Source organism: Panthera uncia (genome assembly GCF_023721935.1).
Source record: "Panthera uncia isolate 11264 chromosome B2 unlocalized genomic scaffold, Puncia_PCG_1.0 HiC_scaffold_24, whole genome shotgun sequence".
Taxonomy (NCBI): domain Eukaryota; kingdom Metazoa; phylum Chordata; class Mammalia; order Carnivora; family Felidae; genus Panthera; species Panthera uncia.
The window spans coordinates 78,143,603-78,158,139 of NW_026057580.1; the positions used below are offsets into that span (position 1 = coordinate 78,143,603).

Genomic DNA, 14,537 nt, shown 5'->3' on the forward strand with positions numbered 1-14,537 from the left:
ATGATATCCTCCCTCCTTTCCTCATTAATTGAAGAAGGAAAAACTACTTCATGATGGGGTGGGGGAAGATATTAGAAAGAGATTATATCTCACATATTATTTAAAATGATCGGTTTTCTCATATATGAATAATGCCATCTAAAAATATCTGAACAATCAGACCATAAAGATTTTAACATTATGTGATGTATTCCATTAAAGGGAATGATTATCACCATGGAACTTACTCTTTTATATAGTATCTGAAAGAGAATGTTGTGCCAGGCAGAAAATCAATTTCCTATCAGATAAGTAAAAATGCAGCAGAGGAAGCAGTAAAGTTAAGCTATTGAAGCTACAAAGAGATTAAATTTGAAGTAATCACAGAATAAAGGCTGTGTATTTTTTTGGTTATTTTTTTCAATTTTGGAAAAAAATGAATGCCAACTATATATATAGCTTTTATGTGCTATAAAACCATAAACTACCACTTTGTAAATGATAAAACAACTATAATAAAGGTGTCTACCTCATGAATGATATATACAGAAGTCTAGCTCAAAGTACTTTCTAACTGCAAAGCTGTTGATGCTCTAAAAAATGAGTCCCATCAGAGATTATTCTAGGTATGAGAAAAATTTCTAAATTTACTTCAGATTAGCCTGAAAGGAATTCCCAATGTCCACTGACAAAGATGTGGAAGATAGAGTCTGATGATGGAAAAAATAAAAGGAGAAAAAATTCAATGTTAATTCATCCATTCATTAAATATACGTTTATTATTGTCTACCACCTAAGGCAGACAGCATTTTTGTCTCATAGAAATTACACTGTAGGGAGCAGTGAACAAAATACACAGCTCAAAGTAAGGTATAGTGTGGTAAGAGAAATCCACTGGGAGGCAGAGAGATGTAAGGGAAGAAGTATATTTTAGATAAGGTGGAGATAACTTCTCTGAAGAAGTAACATCCAGACTAAGCATAAAAGGTTTAGAAGGAACTGTGTGAAGAGGAGGAGTCAGTACTCCAGGAAAAGGGAACATCAACAGCAAAGGCTAGAGGCATAAACTTGATGTAGTCTAAGATGTGAAAGAAGTTCCCAAACCACTTATCTGATAAGGAATTTATATCTAGAATATATAAAGAACCTTTACAACTCAGTAATAAAAAGATAAATAATTTAAAAATAGGCAAAGGATGTGAATAGTCATTTCTCCCAGGAATATCAGTCTTCAGGGGAATGCAAATCAAAACCACAATGAAATAGCACTTCACATCCTACTGGATGGCCAGATCACAACATATGATGATGATGATGTGGAGAAATGAGAACTCTCATAACACTGTTGATGAAAAGGTAAAATGGCAAAGCTGCTTTAGAAAACAGTGAAGGTTCCTCAAACTATTAAACACAGAATTACCATAAAACTCAGCAATTCAATTTCTAGGTATATATTCTAGAGAAAAAATATATATGTTCATGCAGAAACTTGTATGTGAATGTTTACAGCAGCATTATTTATAATAGCCAAAAGGTGGAAACAGGAAGCCTGGGTGGTTCAGTAGGTTGAGCATCACTTGATTTCAGTTCAGGTTATGATCCCAGGGTCATGGAATTGAGCCCCGAGTTGGACTCCATGCTGAGTGGGGAGCCTGCTTGGGATTCATTCTCTCTCTCTCACTCTCCCTCTTGCCCCTCCCCACTGCTTGCACATGCTCTCTAAAAAAAAGTAAAAATTAAAAAAATTTAAACAGATTTTTAAAAGGTAGAAACAATCCAAGTGTCTATCACCAGATAAATATGTAAACAAATTGTGGTATATCCACATAATGGAGTATTAATCATAAAAAGGAACAGAGTACTTATCCATACTACAACATGAAAGAACCTTCTAGATGAACCTTGGAGACATTATGCTAAGGGAAGAAGTCAGTCACAAAATACTGCATACCACACTATTCCATTCATATGAAAAGCACAAATTAAGAAATCTCTAGAGACATAAAGGACATTAGTGGTTGCTTAGGGCTGAGAGAGGGAAGTGGGGGAAGACGGGTACTGGGTTTCTTCTTCAGGTGGTAAAAACGTTCTAAAGTTGTTTGTGGTGATGGTTGTACATATCTACTAATATACTAAAAACTACTGAACTATACACTTTCAATGGATGAATTGTATAGTATGTTAATTACATTCTGAAAGCTGTTTTTAACAAAACAAAACAAAATTAAGACCCGCATGCTTATGTAGAGTATGTAGGATAATTACTATAGAGAGAAAGGCCATGAGATGACTGAAAGAGCAATGGAAAGGAAAACAATGGGAAAGTGACACATTTGTTTATACAGCTGGCTCACATTAGTTGATACTCTGTGTACTTAGAAAGCTCAAAGGAAGTTAACTTCGTATTTTGGGTTGTTTTGTTTTAAGGAAGGGCCTCTGGAGGGATTATATGGGTAAGAATGACTATGGAGGACTTCCTAGGACCACTCAGAAGTTCACTTAAATTAGGAGTTACTAATATTTGAGGCTTTCAATGAGTAGCCATCCAAATTTCTAAGGTCAAAGAGAAGCAATCAATGCCACATGGCCCTGATGTCAGTGGCCCTGTAAATCAGTGCTGGCTTCTACCACTGTGTTGGCCCTGTCAGGAGTACTAGAAACATATAAGCAATGACACACACAAAAAACTTACTCTCTACTTTGAAGACACCAACCCCAGCTGAGTGAATATATATACAAATGGTTTCCTGATAAAGACAGGCTTTCCACAGTAGGTATACAGAATACAGATAGAACCTAGATTGCTGATTATTTTACAATGCAGCCTGAATAAACATTGTAAAAGTAACTTAAAAATGAATATAGGATGCTAGAAAGGGAAGAACAGCAAAGTCCTCACATTCAGATGTCTAATGCTTCTGATAATGAGAGTATTTTATCCAATCCCTCAAGCCATTTCTATTTCTCAGTATGAACGTACTGAATTTCACTTCTCTTTAGAGAAAGAAGTCCCATCCTGAACACACAAAAATGGAATGTAGTAGAGAAGACTAGCCACCTAGGGGTATAACAATAACTTGTAGGAGGTCTAAGTTTAGCTTAAAAAACAATCTGTTTTATCTTATGATCTGTTCCACATAGAAAGAATATTATGAGTCAATCTCCAGTCTCTTGATACACTAACCAGTACTGGCTTTTATTCATAATACAACTCTCCTTTCTCCCACTCCCCCCACTTTTTTTTTTCATTTATTATTTTTTAATTTGAATTCAAGTTAGTTAACATAGAGTGTAGTACCGGTTTCAGGAGTAGAACCCAGTGATTCATCACTTACTTAACACCCAGTACTCACCCCAACAAGTGCTCTCCTTAACACCCATCACACATTTAGCCCATCCCCACCTACCTCCCCTCCAGAAACACTCAGTATTTTTTTCTCTGTATTTAAGAGTCTCTTAAGGTTTGCCTCCCTCTCTTGTTTTCTTATTCTTCCCTTTCCCTATGTTCATCTGTTGTTTCCCAAATTTCACATATGAATGAAATCATATGTTTGTCTTTCTCTGACTTATTTCGCTTAGCATAATACACTCTAGTTCCATCCACATTGTTGTGAATGCCAAGATTTCATTCTTCTTGATCACCAAGTAATATTCCATTGTGTGTGTGTGTTTTCTTAGGAAACATGTCTATTCATGTCTTCTGCCAATTTCTTCATGGATTATTTGTTTTTCAGGTGTTGAGTTTGATAAGGTCTTTATAAGTTTTGAATTACTAATCCTTTATCTGATATATCATTTTATCTTTTCCCATTCCATGGATTGCCTTTTAGTTTTGTTGTTTCCTCTGTCGTGCAGAAGCTTTTTATCTTGATGAGGTCCCAATAGTTCATTTTGCTTTTGTTTCCCTTGCCTCCAGAGACATGTCTAGTAAGAAGTTGCTGCAACCTAGGTCAAAGAGGTTGCTGCCTGTATTCTTCTGTAGGATTCTGGTAGTTTCCTGACTCAATTTAGGTCTTTCATCCACTTTGAATTTATTTTTGTGTATGGCATAAGAAAGTGGTCCTGTTTCATTCTTCTGCATGTCACTGTCCAGTTTTCCCAGCACCATTTGCTGAAGAGACTGTCTTTTTTCCATTGGATACTCTTTCCTACTTTGTCAAAGATTAGTTGGCCATACATTTGTGGGTCCATTTCTGAGTGCTCTTCTGTTCCATTGACTTACATGTTTGTTTCTGTGCACTGTCTTGATTGCAGCTTTGTTTTTTGTTTTTGTTTTTTTCCTTTATGATTGCAGCTTTGTAATACAGCTTCCAGTTAAGAACTGTGATGCCTCCAACTTTGGTTTTCTTTTTCAAAACTACTTTGGCTATTTGGGGTCTTTTGTGGTTCCATACAAATTTTAGAACTGTTTGTCTTAGCTCTGGGAAGAATGCTGGTGTTATTTTGATAGGAATTGTACTGAATGTATAGACTGCTTTGGATGAATAGATATTTTAACAATATTTGTTCTTCCAATCCGTGAGCATGGGCTGTTTCTCCATTTCTTTATATTTTCTTCAGTTTTTTTCATATGCTTTCTATAGTTTCCTATACAAATCTTTTACCTCTTTGATTAGGTTTATTCCTAGATATCTTAGAGTTTGGGATACAATTATAAATGGGATCAATTCCTTGATTTCACTTTCTGCTGCTTCATCCTTGGTGTACAGAAATGCAACTGATTTCTGTACGTTGATTTTATATCCTGCAACTTTGCCAATTCATGAATCAGTTCTAGCAGTTTTTTGGTAGAGTCTTTTGGGTTTTCCATGCAGAGTATCCTGTCAACTGGAAAGACTGAAAGTCTTCTTTCTTGCCAAATGACTAGGATTTCCAGTACTATATTAAACAACAGAGTGAGAGTGGACATCTCTGTCGCGTTCCTGACCTTAGGGGAAAGCTCCCATTGAGGAGGATATCAGCTGTGGGTCTCTTGTATATGGCCTTTATGATGTTGAGGTATGTTCCTTTTCTCCCTACCTTCATGAGGGTTTTTATCAAGAAATGATGCTGTATTTTGTCAAATGCTTTTTCTGCATCTATTAAGAGGGTCATATGGTTCTTTTATCCTTTTTTATTAATGTTGTGTATCACGTTGATTGATTTGCAAATATTGAACCAGCCCTGCAGCCAGGAGTAAATCCCACTTGATCATGGTGAATAATTGTTTTAATGTACTGTTGGATTTGATTTGTTAGTATCTTTTTGAGAATTTTTTCATCCAAGTTCATCAGGGATATTGGACTATAAATTCTCCTTTCTGGTGGGGTTTTTCTCTGGCTTTGGTATCAAGGTAATGCTGGCTTCACAGAATGAGCCTGGGAGCTTTCCTTCCATTTCTATTTTTTGGAACAGCTTGAGAAGAATAGGTATTATATATCTTCTATTAAATATCTGGTAGATTTCCCCTGGAGAGCCATCTGGCCCAGGACTCTTCTGTGTTGGGAGATTTTTGATAACTGAATCAATTCCTTTGCTAGTTATGGGCCTGTTCAAATTTTGTATTTCTTCCTGTTTGAGTTTTGACAGTGTTAGTGTCTAGGAATTTGTCCATTTTATTGGCATATAATTTTTCATAGTATTCTCTAATAATTATATTTCTGTGGTATTGGTTGTAATATCTTTCATTCATGATTTTATATATTTAGGTCATCTCTCTTTTCTTTTTGGTAAGTCTGGCTAGGGGTTTACCAATTTTGTTTATTCCTTCAAAAAAACAGCTTTTAGCTTCATTGATATGTTCTGGTTTTTGTTTGTATATTGTTTATTTCTGCTCTAATCTTTAGAATTTCCCTTCTTCTGCTGACTTTGGGCTTCATTTGCTTCTCTTTTTCTAGCTCCTTTAGATGTAAGGTTAGCTTGTGTATTTGGGACCTTTCTTCCTTCTTGAGATAGGCCTGAATTGCAATGTACTTTCCACTTATGACTGCCTTTGCTATATCCCAAAGGGTTTGGACTGTCATGTTTTCATTTGCTTCCATTTTTTAAACTTCTTCTTTAATTTCCTGGTTGACCTGTTCATTCTCTAGTAGTATGTTCTTTAATCTCCATGTATTTGAGGACTTTGCAAATTTTTTCATGTGGTTGATTTCAAGTTTCATACTGTTTTGATCTGAAAATATGAAAGGTATGATCTCCATTTTTTTGTACCTGTTGAGGGCTGATTTGTGACCCAGTATATGATCTATTCTGGAGAATGTTCTATGTACACTCAAGAATGTGTATTCTGCTACTTCAGGATGAAATGTTCTAAATATATCTGTTAAGTCCGACCAATCCAGTGTGTCATTCAAACCTATTGTTTCCTTGTTGATTTTCTGCTTAGATGATCTGTCCATTGCTGTAAGTGGGGTGCTGAAGCCGCCTACTATTATATGAGTTTATGTTTGTGACTAATTGATTTATATATTTGGATACCATCAAGTTGGGGGCACAAATATATACAACTGTTAAATCTTGATGGATGGACCCCTTAATTATTATATAATGCTCTTCTTCATTCATCTCTTGTTACAGTCTTTATTTTAAAATCTAATTAGTGATATAAGTATGGCTACTCCAGTTATCTTTTGACATCCTTCAGCATGACTGATGGTTCTCCATCCCCTCACTTTCAATGCAGGTGTCTTTGGGTCTAAATGAGTCTTTTGTGCATAGCATATAGATGGATCTCGTTTTATCTATTCTGATATCCTATGTCTTTTGATTAGAGCAGTTAGTCCATTTATATTCAGAGTGATTATTGAGATATGGATTTAGTGCCATTGTGTTACCTGTAGAGCTGGTGTCTCTGGTGGTGTTCTCTGTTCCTCTGTAGTCTTAGTTGCTTTGCTCTTTTTTTTTTTTCCTGCACTCAGAGTGTCCCCCTTAAAATTTCTTGTAAGGGCCAGTTTAGTGGTCACAAATTCCTTTAGTTTTTGTTTGTCTGGGAAACTCTTTCTGTCTCCTATTCTGAATGACAGCTTTGCTGGATAAAGAAGTCTTGGCTACACATTTTTCCCATTCAACATATTAAATGTTTCCTGCCGCTCCCTTCTGGCCTGCCAAATTTCAGTGGACTGGTCTTCTGCTAACATTATGTATCTATCCTTAGGTTAAGGACCTTTCGTCTTTAGCTTCTTTCAGGATTCTCTCTTTATCTTTGTATTTTGTAAGTTTCACTCTGATATGTCATGGTGTTGAGCTGTTTTTGTTGTTTGAGGAGCGTTCTCTGTGTCTCTTGGACTTGAATGCTTGTTTCCTTCCCCAGATTAGGGAAGTTCTCAGCTATAAATTGTTCAAATAAACCTTCTGCCCCTTTTTCCCCACTCTTCTTCTTATGGGGCTCCTATGATATGAATATTGTTTTGTTTTATGGAATCACTAAGTTCTCCAAGTTTCCCCTGATCTAATAATTATATCTCCCTTTTTTTCAGCTTCATTATTTTCCATAATTTTATCTTCTACATTACCTATTCTCTCCTCTGCTTTTTAAATCCTTATTGTCACTGTATCCAGTCAGTACTGCATCTCAGTTATAGCACTGTTTATTTCAGCCTGACTAGTTTTTAGGTCTTTGATCTCTGCAGCAAAGGTTTCCCTCGTGTCTTCTATGTTTTTTTCAAGCCCAGCTATTACTCTTATGAATGTTGTTCTAAATTCTTGTTCAGATATATTGCTTATATCTGTTTTGAGCCAAGTCCCTAGCTTTGATTCCTTCTTAAACCTTCTTTTGGGGAGAGTTCCTCTATCTTGTCATTTTGGCTAAGTTTCTGTTGTTTGTATGTTTTAAAACCTTGGTGTGTTTCCTGTACCCGAGAGTGCTGCTATATTAAAAAGGGGTCATACACTGCCCAGGGCCTGGCACTTCAGGAAGTATTTTTGGTGTATGCTGTGTACACTCTGCTGTTGTGTTTTGGCTGCTCTTTCCCACTGGTCAGTCCTCTGCAGAGGGATGAGGAAAGCCCAGAGTCCCCCTACTTCTCAGCCATCTTAACTCCAACCCTCTCCTTTTTTTTTCTTCTGCACAGGTAATAGTAAGTAACTACACTAACAAACTTCTTCCTATTTGTCTAAACTCTCAGGTGACAGAGTGATGACATTCCAAGTTATTTCTACTACATGGAAGAGAATTCTTTTGTGTAAGATTATTTATATATGTTTACATATATGTGGTATACACACACATGCACATATGTGTACACATATCATGTGCATGCTTATGTATATGTAATGTACATGTATATATATATATATATATATATATATACATACACACATAGATAATATTAATCACTAGCTTTTAAAGGTCTTTTACATTTTAGTATTATGACCCTAAAAACATGCACGATGAAAAATAACTGAACCAGATGATGTCTAAAGATTCTTATTTACAGATGAAGATAAATTATCTAAGAGCTAACACTAATGCCAATGAGCTAACAGGAAGCAATTTAACAGATGAGGAGATGCTAACTGTAGCAAGGAGGATAAATCTAGAAGCTGGGAGACAAATGAGAGGATGTCACCATGTGCACACAACCGAAGTGATTTTTCCCCCACAACAATGAAATGCTATCCCAAAATTTTGCAGTGTTAATAACAACTAAAACAACACCTATCAGAATAAATAAATCATTACTTTCAAATCAAAAAAGCAAATGGGAAGTGTAAGAACTCTTGCCTTCAAAATAGCTGTCTTGAAGTGTTATAAGCTTAAACATATTTAAAACTGTACAATGTTTAATTTATTGAACTGTATTTGACCAGAAACATTACTTTCAATTTAGCTTTATACCTGTCAGAAATGCACTTGGCTCCATTTTTCTCATTGAGTTCACAGAGATATATATCCCTGTGATGTATATCCTAGGCTATCCACTGGTGCCTACATCATTTGCTCCTGCTTAACAAAAACCAGGATCACTATTACTAGGAGGAGGTATTAGTTATTGCCATTAATAACGAATAATGTCTTAGTCAAACACTTGTGTCTTAGGGATAAACAGAAAGACCATAGAAGCTGTCGTCCATTATGGTAGGGAAATACAGAATTAAGTAAAGAGATTTAAAATGGTACAACACTAAAACAGAGCACTGACAGGGTTTCAATTAGAGGAGTAATGTAATGCAATCCACATTTCAATAGCAGTATTCTGGCCACTGTATTGAGAACAGATTGAATACTTAGCAGGTTACCACAATAAGACAGGTGAGAAATGAGGGTTGTAGTGCATGAGTGAAAGTGATTTCAGATACCCAGAGTCAAGAGCATTTGCTGACAGATTAGATGTGGGTATGAAGACAAAAAGAAGTGAAAGAATGCCTTCAGGTTTACTGCCTACAGAATTAGAAGCACAAAGTTGCCATTTCTGAAATGAGTAAGAAAACCAAAGGAACAGACTTTGAGGGAGTATCAGAAGTTTATCTCAGACTTATTAGGTTTGATGTGATTATTAACCTTCCCAGCAGAGGTGTCTAGTAGGCAGTTGCATATGAATGCAGAGTTCACAGGGCAGAGATAGGGGTTAAAGATATAAATCTGATAGCCATCAGCATACTGGACAGTATTCATGAGATGAGATCTTACCAAGAGTAAGTATAGCTAGAAAAATAGGCAAGTAAGAACTGAGCCCTGGGGCACTCCTAAATTTAGAGGTTAGAGAGAAGTGAAAGATGAAAAAAAAAAAAAAAAAAAAGAGAGAGAGAGACAAAAGAATTTGCCAGAAACATGGGAGGAAAATCCAATCAGGTATTTTCTAGAAGCCAAGTAAAGAAAGAGTTTCAAAAGAAAGGGAGGGAGCGAATATGTTGAGTAATAATGCTAGGTCTAGTAGGATGCAGACTGATCTATGCAGTAGGTTTAATCATGGTGGAATGGTAGGGGTTAAAGCCTGGTTAGCTTTGTGAGTTCAAGTGGGTTCAAGAGAGAATGAAAAGAGTTAATGGAGTAACAAGATTAGACAACTTCTTCAAAGAAATTTGCAGTAAAAAGAAATGGAAAAGTGCATTCAAAAAAAGATATTTTAAATATGGCAGAATTAACAGCATGCTTGTTGGCTCATGAAAAATCTACATTGGAGAGCCATCCCAACACCCAAAACAACAGCAATAAAGGAAAAGGGAGACCTGTTAGAAACAGTATCTTTGAGAAGAGGATGGAATGTAGTGCAAGACATGGGGAAGACATGCTTTGTAATAAGCAAACTGGCAGTTTATTCATAGTAATGGAAAACCTAAACTGATATAGATGCAGCTAAGTGAGTTGGTGTATATCAGGAGCACATGGAAGGTTTTTTCTATTTCTATTTCCTCAGTAACCTTAAAAACAAAATTATCATCTGACAGGATGGATGAGGATGAGGTGAGGAAGGTTTGATGAGAGAGAAGATTTTAAAATGGTCATCTAGGAGAGTACAGACCTGGGGACACAATGTATGACTGCCTGGAAGTATGATGGGCCCACTTAAGGTTAATAACCATCTGCAGTTATCTTCTGGGCTAGACACAGATTCTGTCATGACTCCCTTTTCTAAATCACTCACAAAAGAAGAGCAGGGAGTAAAATTTTATTCCTCTGAGCACCAATTCCTAGGAATTGATGATATATCTTTTCAGGGAAGTGTCCATTTGATCTTTTTTTTTTTTTTTTTTTTAAATTTCTGTCTGCCTCATTCTGTTTAAAAAGATAAGGCACATTTTATTTAGGTATTATTTTTTTTTAAGTTTACTTATTTTGAGAGCGAGATGGAGAGCACGCACATGCAGGAGAGAGAGAGGGACAGAATCCCAAGCAGCTCTGTGCTGTCAGCCCAGAGCCTAACACCAGGCTCGAACCCACAAACCATGAGATCATGACCTGAGCTGAAACCAAGAGTTGGATGCTCAACCAACTGAGCCACCTAGGTGCCCCATAAGGCATATTTTTTAAATCAAACTATTCTGAAGAACCAAATTATCAAACATGACAGTCACATAATAAACTGATAATGACTGAATTTGTTGCTCCAAAAATTAATATTTGTTTCTAAGTGAAACTTAGCAAAGATAACAATGCTTTATCATAACAAGGAAAAAAATCAGGAAAAGGGTTGAGGCACCAAGAATGGATCATGTAGATCTATCATCTTATCTCCAATACCTAGGGAAGCACATGATAATTAGCACTTGAGAAAAATGTGAAATACAGAAATGAGGGGGCAAATAAGTGACGGAAAAGACTGAAAGTACAATAGGAAAGCATGAGAGTAACAGACTGAGAAAGGTTTGGATTCACTGAAAGATGGGACTCAAAAAGTGGGAAAAGTGTTCAAAAATGGTACTCTCTCAAGAGTTTCTTCTTGAAAAATAACTTATATCACTCACACATCTCTGAAAGCAGTAGATTATGTAGCACAAAAATGAGGAAAACAAAGGCGGAATTTTGAAAGTGCATTATAAAGACAAATATTAAAAACTTTAAAAAGCTCCCTCGGGGGCGCCTGGGTGGCTCAGTCGGTTGAGCGGCCGACTTCGGCTCAGGTCATGATCTCGCGGTTCGTGAGTTCGAGCCCCGCGTCGGGCTCTGTGCTGACAGCTCGGAGCCTGGAGCCTGTTTCCGATTCTGTGTCTCCCTCTCTCTGACCCTCCCCCGTTCATGCTCTGTCTCTCTCTGTCTCAAAAATAAATAAACGTTAAAAAAATTTAAAAAATAAAAATAAAAAGCTCCCTCGTATTCTTTCTCTTTCCCTAACTTCCCAGTAGATAGAAAACACACATACACACACACACACACACACACACACACACACACACACACACACAAATTTTTGTCTCTACCCAATTGTGAGATATATAATGTATATCTCAAACATTGGATAGAGGCAAAACAATGCATAGCAATTGATGGCTTCTATTAATTGTTTTAAAGCAAGTAAATGCAGAGAAAAATAATAGGCAAATGAAGTCTCACACAGAAACATTTTTTCAACAATCACTCCATAAAATCTTAACTTATGTTAATCTTATACATAATGCTATTTTTTTCCAATGCAACTCTAATGGTATTAAAGGTGATAGCACTGATATAAACTTTAAAATCTCAAATTAATTGTTTCATCATATATATTCATATCTCATCTTAGAATTCTCTAGTCTAAAACTGAATTTTCATTGCTCTCCCCATAAGCTCTTGAACTCCACTGACCTTATGGTTGAATTTGGCTTACCAGTTGTCCTCTGGCCACGCTTGCCAAATCTTACACATCCTTTAAACTACTTCTTGTTTTACCCCCAAAACACCTATTTCACATCTTGCTTTAAACACTAATTTTCTTTGGAAGGGTATTTGGCATTTATGTTATCCTAGTAGGCTACACATTTGTCTATTTAGTTCCTATCACACTATATACCACACAATTATCTAATTACTTGAATGTATTCTCTAAAAATTCATGAATTCCTCTAAGGTAAATATTTGAACTTTTATTAAATTTATATAATTTATATTATATTTATATTTCAAGTCTTGATGACACAGAACTTATGTATGGCACACAGATACCAAAAAATATTGCTGTGCTAAATAAAGTTCTATGTATCTAGAATTTATCAAAAACCATAATTCTTTCTTTTAATAAAAAAAAAACATTCTGTTAAGAATTATTCAGTACCATACTGATAATTTAGTAAGAAATTTACAAAGAAATAGGCATAAGTGGATCCATATATACAAGCTGAATGATAAGCAGTTATTAATCTCCTATAATAATACTTTATCTTTTTTTAAATTATAACCACAAAAGCACTAAAATAATGTGATATTAGATTGTAAACATTGTACCTTGTTTTAGATCAGCATTTTTTGTAACTTCTGACAGGTAGCAGTTTGGTAAAGGATATGATGAAAACATTGGCCAAGGATAAGGATCATCACCCTAAACAAGAAGACAGATAACTTTAGGAAGTAATATTAAATACTGAAAGCTTAAGGCTTTTTGAAACTGGCTTTTGTTTCATATATACTAGAGTTGTAGCCTAACTAATCAAAAAGTGTTTGCTAATTACAACTCTATTCTCTAAAGGATATTAACTAAAATTAAATGTAGTAGAAATGACATTTACACAAGCACTAAAGACAAACATATGGTAACTTGTTCTAGCAACCAGGACCGATAATGATGGCTTTAGTATTTTTTTTTCCATGAAAGGAAAATTACAGTCTTCAGAAGAAACCTGTATTTCCTATACTGAAATCGGAAACAAACACAAAAAACAAAACTCTATCTTGTGTTGTCAATCATTTCTCTCTCTTTTTCCCAGATTGACAAAAAAAAAACATACTTAAACAAACAAAACCTTCAAGAGAAAGCCAAAGTCTATGAATACTGATGGAAGGAGAGGTACTCAATATTGCTAATTAAGTACCAAACACATATTCATCTAATAAAAATTAGGTATCATGAAAAAGACATTGAATATAATGTCATAGACACAGGAAAATGACAACTTTTAATGAAACAACACAAACTAGCTCTAATGACCACCCCTTGTCATGAATATTGGTTTCATTTCAAAGTGTTTATTTGTATCCTAAAGTTTTTCTAGTAATCAAAATTCCTCTTTATCCCACTCACCTTCTGTAGTACCCTTGGTGGCAGAATTCGTTCCATAGGCCCACCAATCAAATTTATTCTAACAAGAACATGATTTCTCTCTACAGATAAGCCATCAATTATAAAATCCCTGAAAAAAAAAATACCAATTTTGTTTTCTGTTTTTTTTTTTTTTACCAATTTCATTTTCTTAATCAAATATGATTTAATTCTAATATCAAATCAGTAGAATGTAAAAAGAAAATTTTCTATAGAAAAGTCTGGAAAATGGATTATTAACAATTAGTGCTTAAAAAGAGCTTAAATTCACTTTATCTTATAGCTTTGTCATAAAGCAAAGAATTGGTGGAGATATAGCTGATACAATGAAATAAATGTTATTAATAAAATATTTTCTTGTCAAATGTTACTGCATTTAAAGAAATGGAATTAAGGTCTACATTATTTCCATGATTCTATCACATTTTAATTAGGGTTCCCTTACTAGAACCCAGTGCCTTAAACTCAAAATCTAAATGTTGCTTTTGAGCAGATTCCACACTTCCTGCAGCTGTTAATATCATCCTTTTCTACCAAATCTAGAGAATCCAGTAATGTGCCTGGTCTTCTATAATTTTCCAAAACCCAGCTAGAATGGAAGCACATTTTTTTTTTTTTAAATCACAGACATGAGGGGCACCTGGGCGGCTCAGTCAGCTAAGTGGTCGTCTCTGGGTCTTGGTTCAGGTCATGATCTCATAGTTTGTGAGTTTGAGCCCCACATTGGGCACTGCTGACAGTGCGGAGCCTCCTTGGGATTCCCACTCTCACCTTCTCTCTCCATCCCTCCTGCATTCTCTCTCACACTCTCTCTCTCTCAAAATAAATTTAAATAAATAAATAAATAAATAAACAGAAAACAATACCAGCTATTGAATATGTATTCAATAAATGTCAGCCAAATTGAGG

The 14,537-nt window shown here is 35.4% G+C and overlaps 1 protein-coding gene and 1 long non-coding RNA gene across 3 annotated transcripts in view; one reads left to right on the forward strand and one right to left on the reverse strand.

The window, feature by feature from the left end:
- LOC125938873 (uncharacterized) overlaps positions 1-14,537 on the forward strand; it is a 106,350-nt gene that overhangs the window by 89,923 nt on the left and 1,890 nt on the right. The gene's annotated exons all lie outside the window — the stretch shown is intronic.
- TBC1D32 (TBC1 domain family member 32) overlaps positions 1-14,537 on the reverse strand; it is a 201,284-nt gene that overhangs the window by 59,269 nt on the left and 127,478 nt on the right. For both annotated transcript variants that reach the window (XM_049654268.1, XM_049654266.1), the window contains exons 25-26: positions 13,611-13,719; positions 12,818-12,911 (exon numbers count right to left, since the gene is read on the reverse strand). In XM_049654268.1, coding sequence (XP_049510225.1) covers positions 12,818-12,911; positions 13,611-13,719 — 203 coding nt within the window. The remainder of the gene's footprint in view (positions 1-12,817; positions 12,912-13,610; positions 13,720-14,537) is intronic.